This window comes from Drosophila gunungcola, unplaced genomic scaffold, assembly GCF_025200985.1.
Source record: "Drosophila gunungcola strain Sukarami unplaced genomic scaffold, Dgunungcola_SK_2 000317F, whole genome shotgun sequence".
Taxonomy (NCBI): Eukaryota; Metazoa; Arthropoda; class Insecta; order Diptera; family Drosophilidae; genus Drosophila; species Drosophila gunungcola.
The window spans coordinates 929-15,415 of NW_026453478.1; the positions used below are offsets into that span (position 1 = coordinate 929).

General features: G+C 37.7%; 1 protein-coding gene and 1 pseudogene across 1 annotated transcript; one reads left to right on the plus strand and one right to left on the minus strand.

Moving 5' to 3' along the window:
- Positions 1-266: 266 nt before the first annotated feature.
- LOC128266090 (androgen-induced gene 1 protein-like) lies at positions 267-1,012 on the minus strand (annotated as a pseudogene).
- Positions 1,013-11,859: 10,847 nt separating this feature from the next.
- On the plus strand, positions 11,860-13,617 carry LOC128266089 (uncharacterized). Its single transcript, XM_053002356.1, is given in 3 exon segments — positions 11,860-12,403; positions 12,891-13,452; positions 13,455-13,617. Coding segments are annotated over 3 exon segments (1,083 nt in total). The 5' UTR covers positions 11,860-12,007; the 3' UTR covers positions 13,580-13,617.
- The last annotated feature ends 870 nt before the right edge of the window (positions 13,618-14,487 follow it).

Sequence of the window (14,487 nt, forward strand, 5' to 3'; positions counted from 1 at the left end):
ATTTTGAAAAGTTTAAAAATTATAGCAGACTATTATAGAAAGAAAGATAACATAATATTTTGTTTAAAAATAAAGAATAAAACAAAACCATCGCAAGAATTATTTAGGGTGCCCTTCTGCGTCGCCTTAAAAAACGCAATTTAATATGAGTTCTTTGTTAAGAATCGCGATAAGCCTAGCATACAGATGTAATATCGGGACTATTGCTGATTTCCACTTACACAGAAACCAAATAGTGTAGCAGCAATCCTAGTTTCTATCATATTCTATCCAGTTATAAAGCCGGAAAATACTTTCAACATCGCTGCCACTCCACCTGTGATCGCCGGGCTCACACCCAAGAGCACTCGGTTGACGTGCTCGCCAACCAGATAGTAAACAAATACCGAGGACCATAATCAGGCGAAGAAGAGGACTCGGGAGGTACCAGTCGATGCCCCCCAGGAAGGGGTACACCCAGATGCCGTCCTGACCAGAGATGTAGTGAATCCACACCAGGTCATCCAGCCATGAAGGCAGCCAGTCCGGCTAATCCCCGACTTCGTTCCGGATATCTGTGGCGAAGTGGCTGCCAACTCTGCGAGGGCGTAGACCACGACGAAGGTGTGCGTGGCGTGGTTCAGCCATCTCGGGTAGATTAAGTCCAGCAGATCCGGATATACCGCATTTCGGTCGATCGCATACAGTGTCCAAAAGGTCAGACTCACTGTGAGGGCCAGTGGGACCACAAAGGTGGCCAATATGTAGTCGCGCAGGTTCCTCAGAGATCGCACCCGAAAGAGGTCGTAGGCCAGCGCCAGGGCATAGTAACCACATTGGACCAGGCCACCCAGAAAGGTGATGTACTTGAATTTGCCCCACAGCGGTGTTCGAGGCGCAGGGTCACCGCCAATTTTGGCAACTGCGCGTATCGGTAGTCGTAGTATACGGCGTAGCCCAGGTGACCGGCGGCGGACAGGTGGAGCAGCAGACGAGCCCCGTTCGACCAGCTGCCTAGCTCCATTTCCGAACGGATACTAATGTCTCCGCCGATCTGTCATGCGGCTATGGTAATCAGGTTTGAAATCAATCCGTTGCGGGGAAAGAAGCGGCTACCGAAACGCTTTCGTTGGCGATGGTTGTATTCAGTGATGAAAACATAGCATATTTGCTATCTAGCTAGGTACTGAGTGAATTGGTAAAACAAAATTGGAATTTATTATATTTTAGAAGTAATCGATTTCAATGAATCAATTTAGGGCCGAAAAACATTGGGTTCTTAGTCTACATGGAAGATACACGTTTTTTTCCGGTATATATTTATAAGTCATTTGTTATCTGTCGACACACACCACAATTTCTTAAATCGAACATAAATTCTGAAGTTATAAGAAAAAAAAGTTTAATGTGTTCAAAGCTAGCAGACACATATACTTCACCGCCAGATGGCGCCCCATCCAGTCCCAGCTTAATAGAATTGCAAATGGCTCCAAACTACTTAAATATATAGTACAAGATTTTAAATAAATTTAATATTTACTAACAAACATTAAAATCCACACATGTTTTTATAAATTTATTAGAATGCAATGACTGGAAATCAGCCTTTAACTAATATGATTTATTCCTCAGAAACAGCACCTAAAAATTTGCAATAGGTTTGTTTTTGCCAAAACTTAATGTATTAATTTTATTGTTAGTTAAATTATTGAAAATATTGGTTTTGCGGAGAAAATAACAGGGATGCGACCCTACAAACAGCAGATTCGGCCGGCCAGAGCTTCTCCAATTTCAGAACCAGATGTTTCGATGGAAGGGAAGGTCCACAAACACGCAGGCGATCAAATGGATGTGTGTTCCGTAAATATTTGTTGGTTTTCCTTTGTCGGCGCTGCAGATCCCAGTGATAATTAGCCAGGACCCATCACCACCATATGTCCAAGGTAGACATTGCCCTGAATAGTTATATTACCTTTTGCTTAATTCGATTCAGCCATCTGACGGCCACTGACGATGTTTCCAATTTAGTAAATATTATGAAATGAAACGAAATATATATAATATCTATCTAGATCTTTTGAGCTTACTACGATTTTGTGTTTATACATTTTTTATTATTATTTGACGTATCCGACACACTTATTGATAAAATCTTGGCCTAACATAAGTCGTCATATGTTTGATTAGTAAGTTTTTGCCGTACGAATTCGAATCATAATGATAAATAGTGGCCATAACTATTTATAAATTCAATTTTAGCGTCTGACAAGAGTGATAACAAAGGGAGTTAAAAACGAAAAGAGTCGCGAAAATCAATGCCATGACGTCTTATGTCTGCGAAATATATGTATCGGTCTAGGTCGATGTATGCCTATGTAATTATGATCTGCACAGCACCGACTAATTGGAGCAATGTTGTTAATTTTTCTAAAGCCGCCGACGGACACGTTTCGCTACGGTCATTGCGACAGAGATATTCAAATAAAGGTAGACGAAACCCGCCAATAATTTCGCACTTGTAATGGAGAAACAACTATTTGACAATCAAACATTTCAATTTCTATGTGGCGCGTGGTTTCAGGTGGGTTCGCACCTATTTAAACTCTGGAGGAGTGCAATTACACTTAGAAAAACCTCTTGAGCTTTTGCAAAGAGTTGAATCAACTGCGTAAGAGAACGGAGTCTTTGTGAGCCGCTAAATGAGCAAACAAGCTTCACTCAAGAGAGCGATGGGTAAATGGGGAATTTTGAACTCTCCTCAAATAACTAATAAGATGAAGCTCAGGTTTAAGTATTAAATAAGGCCTTCAATTTGTTTTGAATTTTAACCTCGTCATTAACTTTTTTGGAAAAATGTATTAAGCAGTAATCACTTAAAATTATAGGAGATTCTAAAAATAATAGGTTCTTCTTATACTTTTTTTATATTGTATGTCAAATACAAAAGTACATGTTTTGTTGACTTTAATAAAAAAGGTCAAAAAACAAATTAAGCTCAAAACTTTGCAGTCTTAATCTTAAAAAAAGCTATTTGCTTCAAACCTTTTATTTGATTAGAATATATTTTTATTATTTTAAACAACGTTAAAATAAAAAAAAAAATCGACTTAACTCTATTATGCAATTGGTTATTATTGAATGTGACAACTATACAGTATACTAATTAAAGGCATTTCATGCGACACCCCAGCAATATGCCACATCAAGTGAAATTTTCAAAACCACCCAAAAACTGCCGCATTATGTATAACCTTTTACCTTTTGAGCTACAAATTTCAGGACACCATTTTACCCTATCCCCTTACTGGTTAAGAATTTTCTCTAATGACTTAAACGCGGTAACCACGAAAACATTTTCAGCGCATATGGTCCTGTTGTTCACCTTCTCGACATCTCCGCCAGAGCAAAGGTAAAACCGCGACGCCCCATAACATCGCAACCCAATTTTGCATCCCCCTCGGCACTTAAAGGTAAAGAGTCGCAATTTTTGCGCAAATTTTAGCCGAAAACCGCAAGTAGAAAACTCATTAAGCGCAAAGCGTTTGGCGGCAAAGTAGGCTGGGAAATGGTAGGATTGGTAATGCCATCGGAAGTGGAATCACCTTTGTTCTATCCACTCATACTTTCGTAGGTTGAAACTTTAAAATGAAGGTGGATAATGTGAGAGAATTTTCATGTCAGCAACAGAAGAGATGTATTCTATTTCTTAAAAGATTTCATGTGATAATAAAAGATTAAAAACACGGCTTGTTGCTGCCATCAGAAAACAAAATTATTTGAAAATATAGAAATGAGCTTTACACTAAAATCTAAAAACAATCACTACAAAAACACATTTATTTATATTTAAAAGAAATAATTTCTTTGTCTCCAAAATTAAACTATTTTTTGACCTTCAAAGTTATAATTTTAATATGTAACAGAAGTTAAATATTTGTTCCACTTTGAAATTTACCTGAACTTTTTCATCGTAAGTCTTTTAGGCATCTCCTGTTAACCTGTCCTGTTTTTTTGGAACTCCTGCTCACGATTTTTGTTGTGTGTGTAGTTGGCAAATTTGTGTCTTTTATAATATTTGAATTGTGTGAACCTGTGTTTGCTTTTCAGTTGTGTGATGTTGGGTTTTGATTGGGAGTGGGGAATGCTTCCAAGATGATGGGATTTGCGGACTACATAGACACGTGCGTTGCCAATAAATCCGCCGTTAGCCCCTTTTCCTTGTTTCTTTATTTTTCAAGCGAGCTGGCCCTATCCCTTTTTAAGCTTGCATACTTACTTTTCGGTCTGAAATATTTGAATTTGTTTTTTTTTTTTTTGCCCCCCTTTGCATATGTCACCTAATTTCGCAGTCAGGATACATGCAAATTGTGTGCATACATAAGTTGACGCAAGTAAGTCTTTAATATTCAATAGGCTTTTAGTTTACTATATGCTAAGATAAAGAGATACAAAAATTTTAAAAAAACCAAATAATTATTTTACTACAACAATGGGAACATGAAAAAGACTAATATAAGTTTTAATTTTTTAGCGGAACGTAATTTTCCAAATATAAAAAAACCTTCTTTTTTATTAAACCTAAACTTTATTTTACTTTACTTTAAATCATTTCACGACAATCTGATGATGCTAACGGAATTGGCATCCAGCTTAAATTACCAACTAACTCGGAGCTTTCCAGTAGCTCTCAAGGACCTGGCCAAGAACCAGCTGCAAGATGCAGCTCGCAAAGGTCAGCGCAAGGACAACCATCTAGCGAGATGCACAAAAATCCAGCATTCCTATTAAAATCGATATTTAGTGCCACACGCAGTGATGCCAACAACAAAAAGGGAAATTGCAAAAGTGCAAAAGTTAGTAAAACCCGACTAAAGGGCAAGTACAAAAAGATGTTTATCAATTTAGCTATTTTTTAGTTGTTTATATCAACTAACCTACTAACTTGTGACTTACTCCACTAACTCTAGAAATCTAAATGATAAGCCAATTTCATGTTTATTATAAAAGGAGAGCTTGAGTTAAGAATCTTAAGGCTTATGATTTTATTGAAATATCCTGGAGAATTTAGGAAAAGTTTTTTCTTTTTCATAAGACAGACATTTTCTAAAAATCTAATCTACAATTTTCGCCAGCTTTTTGGCAACACTGGTCCACAGCTAGCGAATGGGGCGCGGTAAGAGTATTTGCATTAAATTATGCGACGAGCTGCGGAAATGTTTGGCATCAAATGAAGAGGGGCTGGGAAAACGAAGGGCGGGGGTGGGGTGGCCAGATGGGGGAAAAATCCGAGATGAAGGCAGTGCTGCGCACCGTTAAGTGCGGCGGAAGCAATTTCACTCTTCAGCACAGGGAAAACCGAAAAAGGGAAATACAAGCAAAGCAGCCACGACATCGCAGAAACAAAACAAAAATGTAATAGAAATCCTTCAAACATCTGCGAACCGCTCACTTCACTTTGCTGTAAGAACACCCCTACAAAAAAAAAAAAAAAAAAAAACCAGCATCCTTTGCTCCTGTATTTAAATACATAGGTAAGCACGTGTGTGTGCTCGCATTTGTAATTGTTTCCTTTTTTGCTTTACGAGTTTTTCATGTCTCGCACAATGTGTCACCGCCCATCCTCCAAACCATCCATCTTTTCACTCATAAAAATACATTATACCTTTAAATTAAAAAATCATTATTGGTTTTCGCCTATTAAAGTCAACTGTAACACATAGTGTTGTCTTCAAAAAAGAGACTTTACGTTTAGATATCATTCTTTTTGATTATTTTCGAAATATGTATCTTTAGTTAGTTATAGCACTACAATTTAGTGCCCTCTTTTCAACACCCTTACTATTTTTATTTGACTTATAAAAACATGAGTTCGTAAGTGAAGAAAACAACTTTTTTTCAGTGTGGTACATCTGGCAAAAGCCGCCCACCACTGCACTTTAATCACCGTCATTAAGGCGGTAGGTTGGGCGCAATTTTCGCATTCATTCCATTTTACCCCACCGTTTTCCAGCTTTCGGTATACAGTCCTTAAAAATCTTGGGTTGCCTGCAATGTTTTTTAGGATCTATTCTAAAAAATTGTGCAACACCTAAAAGACTTATCGTTGTTTAAATGCCGTTATAAAAACACTTTATTAAAATGGTAGATATTTTGATAATTGTTTAAAATACACAGTCAATTCTAATGTAAATGCTCTGCATATATATATTTACAAATAATTAGGCATTTAATTGTAATGAAGTGCTATTTCAATAGACAGTTTGCCTAACTCGTTTTATTTTTTTTTAATAAAAAATTTATAGAAGTAATTTTGTTTTTAGGAAATAAGTATTATATCACATTAACTGACTGCCTAATCAAACAAAATAATGGGCTAATCCTACGAGTATCTGTATTTTGTTTAAATATAGAGTGTAATTTAAGCAAGTACTGAAGTTATTCAAAAACTAAAAACTCCGTCAGGGGAGTGGAGACCTTTTTGGGACCCTCTCAAAATAATTATGTTCATTTGTAGGGCCAAGCTGTTCGTCATCTCCGCTGGCCATTACACCCTTTCTCGGTTGCCAACGGCAAGTAAAACGCGCCCAATGACCGACGTACCGGCCTCCCACTTTCCGTTCCGGTTGGCATTAAAACAAATCGACATTTTTCGCCGAGAGTAAACTTTATGGGGCCATCGGTGGATATTGTCCTATCGTCCCATCGTCCAATCGTCCCATCAGGACACTTGGTTTTCAAGAAAGCGCCAGCGGCGACAGCATTTTTCTTTTTGCTTATTAACATAACGACCAAGGAGATGAAATGGCCATAAGGCCAAATGGCCAGCAAAGGCAGTCAAGCAGGAACTAGGAAAACCAGAGCAAAGCGAGTGCTGCTCGGGCAATACATCTACTCATTATGCTAATAAGTTCACACAAAACCAAGGATGGACAAACGAATCTCAGTCAATCTGTGCGCTGAATCGTCCGTTTAAGAATACAATGCTGTGTGTTTTACACCACCAAAAATGGAGACACACGAATGAATTGAATAAAAATTATGTGACTGACTAATGAATGTTAGTTATAATTTCGAGGGTATAAAAACTTCTACTACTACTACTACTACTTTTCTGCTGCTCGCAACTACATCTGGCTGTCGAATGCAGCAGCTGATCTTTGGCTCCCCGATCTGTGTTCCACATGTTTTCACTTATAGCACAATTATTTCCACATCCCTCTTGGATCCGGCAGCTGGAAACACATTTGCATTTGATTCTGTGCCGGAGTCTGTTTATTGGATAGAAGCCCTGCATGATAAATTGTATTAAACGTTGTGACTTAAATTAAGCAGCAATGCATAAGGCCGTTGGGCTTATGCACTACAAAAAAAAAACATGAAACATTTAATTTGATCAAAGTAGGAGGTCCATCACAAACTATTAATGTATATAATTTTTATGTCCATATTTTCCATAGTTCAGTTAATTTACAAAAATAATTGTTTATTTTTGTCAATCTCTAAAAGTAATTTTGAAAATAAGTAATTTTTAAAAATTATTACAATTAAAATATTATTTCAATTGATTTCTTATTTGATTTAGGCATTTTCTAAGTGTACCCTTTGTAATGGGAAACACATTAAAAATGTTTTATTCATCGCCATCAACTTGATTTTAGCTATTCATTCTCTACTTTCTCCCTATCGAATAATTTTGGAAAACAACAAGTGCCTGTAGGGGACCTAATTTCCCCTAAGTAAAATTAAAGTCTCCCCAAAGACCCCAGTTTTTCGGTTCCGCTTACAATATATGGTATGCACTTCACTGCATCATTATACCAGATCATTGTTCGTACCCCATTGAGTGATATTCATTTCAAGATCACTAAAAGTCGATTCACACGAGTATACAATACATACACCCCGTCATTAAGTCACTTAGAAATTTTAATAGGCTTTACATATCTTTAAAATATCGTAGCTTGTCAAAATTAATCAATCCGAAGAGAATTTAGTTACATACAAATTCACCAGTTTCAATATTTTACAACAATATAGGTGACAGTAAAAAATGTGTGCTATATTGATATTTATTACAATTTTTAATTTAATTTTTGTCTTTCTTCTTATATTCCCAAATGTATATGCTTGAAGTGTAAGACAATATTTTTTAAAAAACATTCATCCCACTTGGACTTACTGAAAAGTGAACCTAACTATGATAGAATTCGCTTGTTTTGTTATAAACGCAGAATGATTACGAATTTGATTGTTCATTTTCGAGTTTGTTTTCGCTTTATGTATAAAAGGTATCTTGGCCCAAAGCGCGCAAAAACAAATAGCTAATGATCCAGAGTCGTAGGTGCTTTTTTCCCGCAGGCTGAGATTAACTTGCCATGAATTTCAATTAGGCAAAGGGGTTTCAAATGGGCCAGTGGTTGAAGGGCTCTGGCTCTGGAAACTCATTACGCAGACAGACAAGCGGCGGATTCTATTTCTATGGGGTGCTCCGTAGCCAAGTTTCTTCCCAGCGAACCGAGGAGAATTCGCTTTGCTCTGCTTTGCTCTGCACAAAGGGCAGAAGGAACAAACAAGTCCAGCGGTACTACTTGAAATAATAAACCATGGCAGATAAAGACATGGGGACCGCGGGCGGTGGAGTGGGGTGCGGTACGGTGCGGTACGGTGCGGTACGGAAAATAGGAGGCACAACAAAAACAATAACGAAATACTTTAAGCCCAAGAACAACCAAACAGGGCATTCAGTTTTTCTAGCCCAACCCTTTTTTTTTGTTTTTGTTTTTGGTTTTTGATTTTTTGTTTTTTAAATCAAAACAAACCAGCGTGGAATGAAGAAATCCAAGCTAAACGTAAACAACGCAACGGACGGGCGCTAAAAAAATATAATAAAAATAAAAACGAAAACGAAAATAAAGGGGAGTGGCTGGGGATTGCGGGGCGGAATTGAGTGTGTGTAACTCCAGTAGTGGGCCTCGCACAAAACAACCTCCGAGCAACCAGTTTGGCCAGTTTCGGCCTCTTCGCCTGCAATTTGTAGTAGTAGCTCTTTGCCTTTGGTTTATGGTTTTTGGTTTTTGGTTTTTGGCTCACCACAATAGCCGACAATCCGCAGATATGCATCGCATGGCAATATGTACCACAGAAACTAAATAGTTTGAGTCCAAAAAAGGGCTTAACTCAACCGCGGTTTAATTTAGAATCAAAAGCTAAAAGAAAACAATATTCTTGTAAGTTTTAGTAGTTAGTAGCTAGCATTAACTATTTCATTTTAATTTGCTTAGTTATACTAATTTTACTTTTAACATGAAAAGATAAAGAATACATATCAATTTTTAAAATTTAGTTTATATAATTTTAATGTTTATCATATTTACTTACAACAACGACAGATGGTTAATATAGATCAACTCCTTATGAATTTGTAGTTAGTCTTACTAAGGAGTCTATCCATTAAAGAAGTTTAAGCTTACACTAACTACTATTACATTTCCATTGTTTTATTTTTTTGTTCTCAGCTCTTTAAGCTTTAAAAAGACTTAAGAGCATTGACTTGGGTAACTGAATATTTTGAATGAAGACAATCTAAGAAGTAATTATAGTTTAAGGTGCAAACGAATGTCCACCAAGAACTCCAACTGGATGGAATGGAAAGTTTCGATGACTTGCTAGTTAAGAACAAGTATGTTAGCGTCACGTTTTCTGATTCTGCGATGGATAGTTATAATATTGTCGGAAAATTAGAAAATCCGACAAAGCCAATCAGAAAACTATGTGTTATGTATTATGTATGGTTCAAGAACATACTAAATACCAAATCAAATTTAATAAACACAACAACAAATAGTTATTAAAGGCAAACAAGACTAAAGCGCTCTCTAACGTCAATTGGTAGTGGAAATTTGTTATTAAGTCTTGCTCAGCGCTGCAACGTTTCACCTGCAAAAACTTCACTGCTTAGCCAACAATTATAACAGCTGACTCAGCAGCTGACTGTCGAACCAGACCAGGCCAAAGTAAAAGCCAAAGCCAAAGCCAAAGCTAAAGCCCATCTTCAACCTCGACTTCAACTTGGAGCTGGGCTGGAGCTGTCAAAATCATATGGCAAGACCCGAACCCATCTGAATGTCTCTTTATCTGTGCGCATTCGTGATGGGCTTTTGGCAGCTTTAAAGCTACAAATTGGAGTGGTTTTCAAATTTTTAATTCATTATTACTGTGCATAATTAATTTGGGTTTAATAATTACACAAAATGTTTGCCTTTTTTTAAATATATTTATAAAGACTTTCCATTCATAAATTTCAATATTATTATTCGAAACTTAGAGTGTTTTCTTTAATTGTGGAACCAATTAAAGGAACATTTTTTAGATATTTGAAAATTCACTTGTTTTAATTTCTTATTTATTTTATTATAAGTACTATTATTTATTCCATCACCAGCCTTATACGTCTAATTCGGTATTTTAAGACAAAAAAAAAACAGAAAACATTTTGTAGCTGTTCGAGTTTCTTGAATTTATCCATCACTGTTCGGCGGTAAAAGTCGGTTTCTAGGCTTTCCCCCATGTCATGTCATGTAGAGAGCATAATGGCACCCATACTGCGATGGAGTGTGAGGGGGGTGGGGAGCGGTAATTACTGGTGAACCCAAGCGGACCGCAGCACCAGAGCTCCAAGTGATCTCCGCCTGACAGCTGACGCTCGTACCCAGAGCGTTGACTGATTTATGAAGACACTTTTGCAAGTCGCCCAACTTGATTTTCATAAACCGTTACGGCACTGAGTTTTTACATGTCTCTCGGTTTTATTCACCTGGCCCCCCCTCGAATTTTGGGATACTCTTACCTTGAAATAACCAATCAAATCACGATGTATACCAATTTGATCTCCCCGAAACTTTGTGCATTAACATTTTCAGATAAACTAGAAAAAAAGTTTTTATGATTGTATCATTCTTGAATTAAAACTGATCTTTAGCAAAAAACGACGATGTTTCTGTTTATTTACATGGTCAAAAATCCATATATAGATAAGGATCTTTTTTTATTACTTTTACTATTTATCTAAACAAAATTTTCAGTTGAATAAAAGAATATTCGTTTTATACGAGTCTAACTAAAGGGTATCCCAAAGGAAACACTTGTGTTGGTGCTTTTCTCTCAATTTTTGCCTATTGCCGGTGTACGAATACTTACTGAAGTGTCTCGTTCGTTTTTAGCCATGTTTGTTGCCGGGCACCAAAATAGCTGGCTGTCTGGCTGGCTGTCTGACTGTCCCCAGCTTTGTCTTTTCCCGGGCCGTCTTGTCTTCTCGGCGTGGTCTGGTTGGCCTGCTCCGCTGGCTTTGGCTCTGTTCGGCTGGGTTTTGTTTGGTAACCACGATCGTTAGATCTTCCAGCTGCTCCGAGCGAACGGAGATGGCCCACTTGCCGGCTGTAGTTGGCGTTAGAGTTGGGGTCTGAGTGCGGGGTTAATCGCCGGCGTAATGGTAATGATCGTGTTTGCTGCTCCAAATCAGCTGATTGCCTATGTCCGATAATGATCAGTAAGCGCTTTCAATCCACTGACTTTGCTTTGAATTTGTGCCTTTAAAGTTGTTCTTTAGACCGCGATTGTTGGTTTAGATTGTAGTCTATATAATGCTTATACATCAAAGGTGGCTAAAAGCTATGGCTTCACTTTATGAAGACAAAACTATTGCAGTCATCAAAAAGACGCATATTAAATTCTCTTCAAGTCAAAACTATTGTATGTAAAAGTTTAAAGTCTAATAACCTAAATATGCAATATTTAAATATGTTTGCAATTACTGTGTTCTGTATTAAATGTGATATAAAGATAACAATGGATATTATGGACCTTCGACTATTCAATCAAAACAAAACAGAAAAAACAATACTCATTAATGTGTCAAATAAATTTATGTAGTAATACATTAGCCTCAAACAAGTTATAGACAAAACCTCATTCGATAACAATATAATAAAATTGCAAGAGTGATAGCCACAGAAGTTAGACTTACACAGTAATGCCGCCCTTTGACCTGAATAGCCAACCGTACCGCCGGCGGTTTCTGTACCAGCGGTACCGCGACCTAGTTCACCATCACATCGGTGACTTTTCCGAAAAGCCGGAGGAGGATGGAGATCCCCGGGTAAGGGGCATTCTGCGGAGCACCAGCTGCCGGCGACACCGTGAACGTCTGCGTTCCAGCCGGCAGTCGAAGCTCCTCCAAGGAACTGCCATCGTGGCGGCGGTGCTTGTGGTCTGTACCCTGCTACTTCTCCTTGGAATCGAGATGGCCACCGAGCAGATGGACGTCCCGAAACAGCCGGAAGAGGGCCTTTGGATGGGCGCTCTAAGACTGCTGGGATTGGAGCAGGAAGAGGATCGGCTGGCAGGAAACTCGTACATGCAAACCCATGTAAGCCGTAACATTACCTTTATTCGAAACTAAAGAAAGAATAATAATTAGAATAGTATAAACTTAAACATGATACACAAAATTAAAAAAATTTCGTATATATTATATTATGTATGTTATATAACATTTTTTTTAAGATAATATTTTAAATGTTTGAAGGCTTGCATTTATAATATCTTATTAGAATGGTATACCATAGGACAGGGTTTTATTTATTTAATTATTTCACTAAGGGTCTTAATTTCTTAACTTATTTATTTAATTATTTCACTAAGGGTCTTAATTTCTTAACTGGCTACTTTTAAGTATTTATATTGCTAATAGTGAATGTAATCCATCAACATATGTTTTAGATCTGTTTTACTTGAAAAATAGTTTAGTTGCATATGAGTTGGAAGTACGCTGCACTCATACAAGGCTGTGAAATGTTTTAATAGACTATGCCAGTGCCTTTAATTACTAAAACATTAAGTTCAACCCAACACAGGCTGGGTTCTGCAGTCCGCAGGCCTTGGATTTGCGGCGGATCTTCGGACACATGAACCGGGTGGTGCTCAACCAGGAGCAGGCGCTGGCCAGGATGGAGCGGGCACTGGGCGGGACAGGTCGTTTCCGATCGGTGGCCCTTCTTGGACCGCCGGGCGTGGGAAAAACTCTGGCGGTGAACGCCCTGCGTAATTGTTTTCCCTGGCCGGAAAATGCTCATTCGTACTCCTGGAGCACCCACGTTCCGGATGAGGCCAAAAAATTCCGACTGGTTAGGCAGTTCGCCGAAGGACTGTCCGATTGCGGGGTAAATCTGCTAATCATCGACAACCTGGAGACCTGCGATCACGGACTGGTGCCCATCTACAATCGGCTGATTATGGAGCGCGAAGGCGATCCAAACCGGAATCAAACGGTCCTGGTGGTGTACGTGTTCAACCTGGAATCCGATCAGTACTGGGAGCAGTTCGAGTTGCTGCAGGAACTCCCAGCGGAGACCACCATCGTTAACTTTCGGTTCTTCCATCACGATGATCTGGTGGATTGTATGGCCAATGAGCTGAAAAGGAACAGCGGATTCTCAGCAGACAGATGGAGTCCCAGGTGCTCGAGGAGGCCTTGGAAAATGTCCAGATCTCGGGATGTAAGAGCCTGCGACTGCTGATACTGCAAAATGGTGTCAAACCATAAATCCAATGTCAATTAAAAAAAAAAGGCAGTTGTTTTATTTGTCTCTGTCTGGTTTTTTTTTTTTAAATTATTTATCAACAAGATGCCTGGCAGCAAACCGATGTAAAGAAACAAATTTAAAAGTATTTCCGTTTTTCTTATTAACGCACAGAGAATTATGAAAGCGATATCGATGTAATATCTGTAGATCTTAAGCAGAATTTCTCTAGATTTAATTTAAAAAATCTTATAAATGTACGTTAAGACTTGAAGGCAAGTTTTTAAATTATGCGTCTTTCCGAAATGCAATGCAGATAATTATTAAGCGTGAGACACACACAAGATGCATAAATAAAAGTACTGCACCCATTTATCAAAACAAAAACTAGGAGAAAAATGCAAGCAAACAAGCACCAAATTGCATTGCTGTAAAGCATGTTTTTTGTTTGCTTTTTTTAAGCATTTTTAAACAATTTGTTTCTGTTTATCGTGCAAAACTTCTAGGCCGTCGAACGATGTCGCTGCCATTAAAGTGCCACTTTGAGTCCACTTATTTTCAGTATCATGTTGACTTTTTCGTTTAAGGTTTATAGGTTTACATTACATTAAAACTTAAAAATTTTAGATAAAAAGATAGTTATACAAAAAGTTCTAGAAATCTAAATCTGCGAACTAAAAATTAATATTATATATATTTTTTATTAATATTTGTAGTAATGTTAATGTGTTATAAATCTTTTCAAAACCCAACTTAATAATTGTTTCGGAAACCAGTTTAACAACATAATTTCTTTTTTTATTTTAAATTATATTTGTCAAGTTTTAAGCTTAGAGAGTTAAAAAGTCGTCTATTCCTGGGAAACTACTCCTGCAATGCAAAACGCACACGTTTTCGGCGCAGTGCGTTTCGCCTTTGCATTCGAAAGATA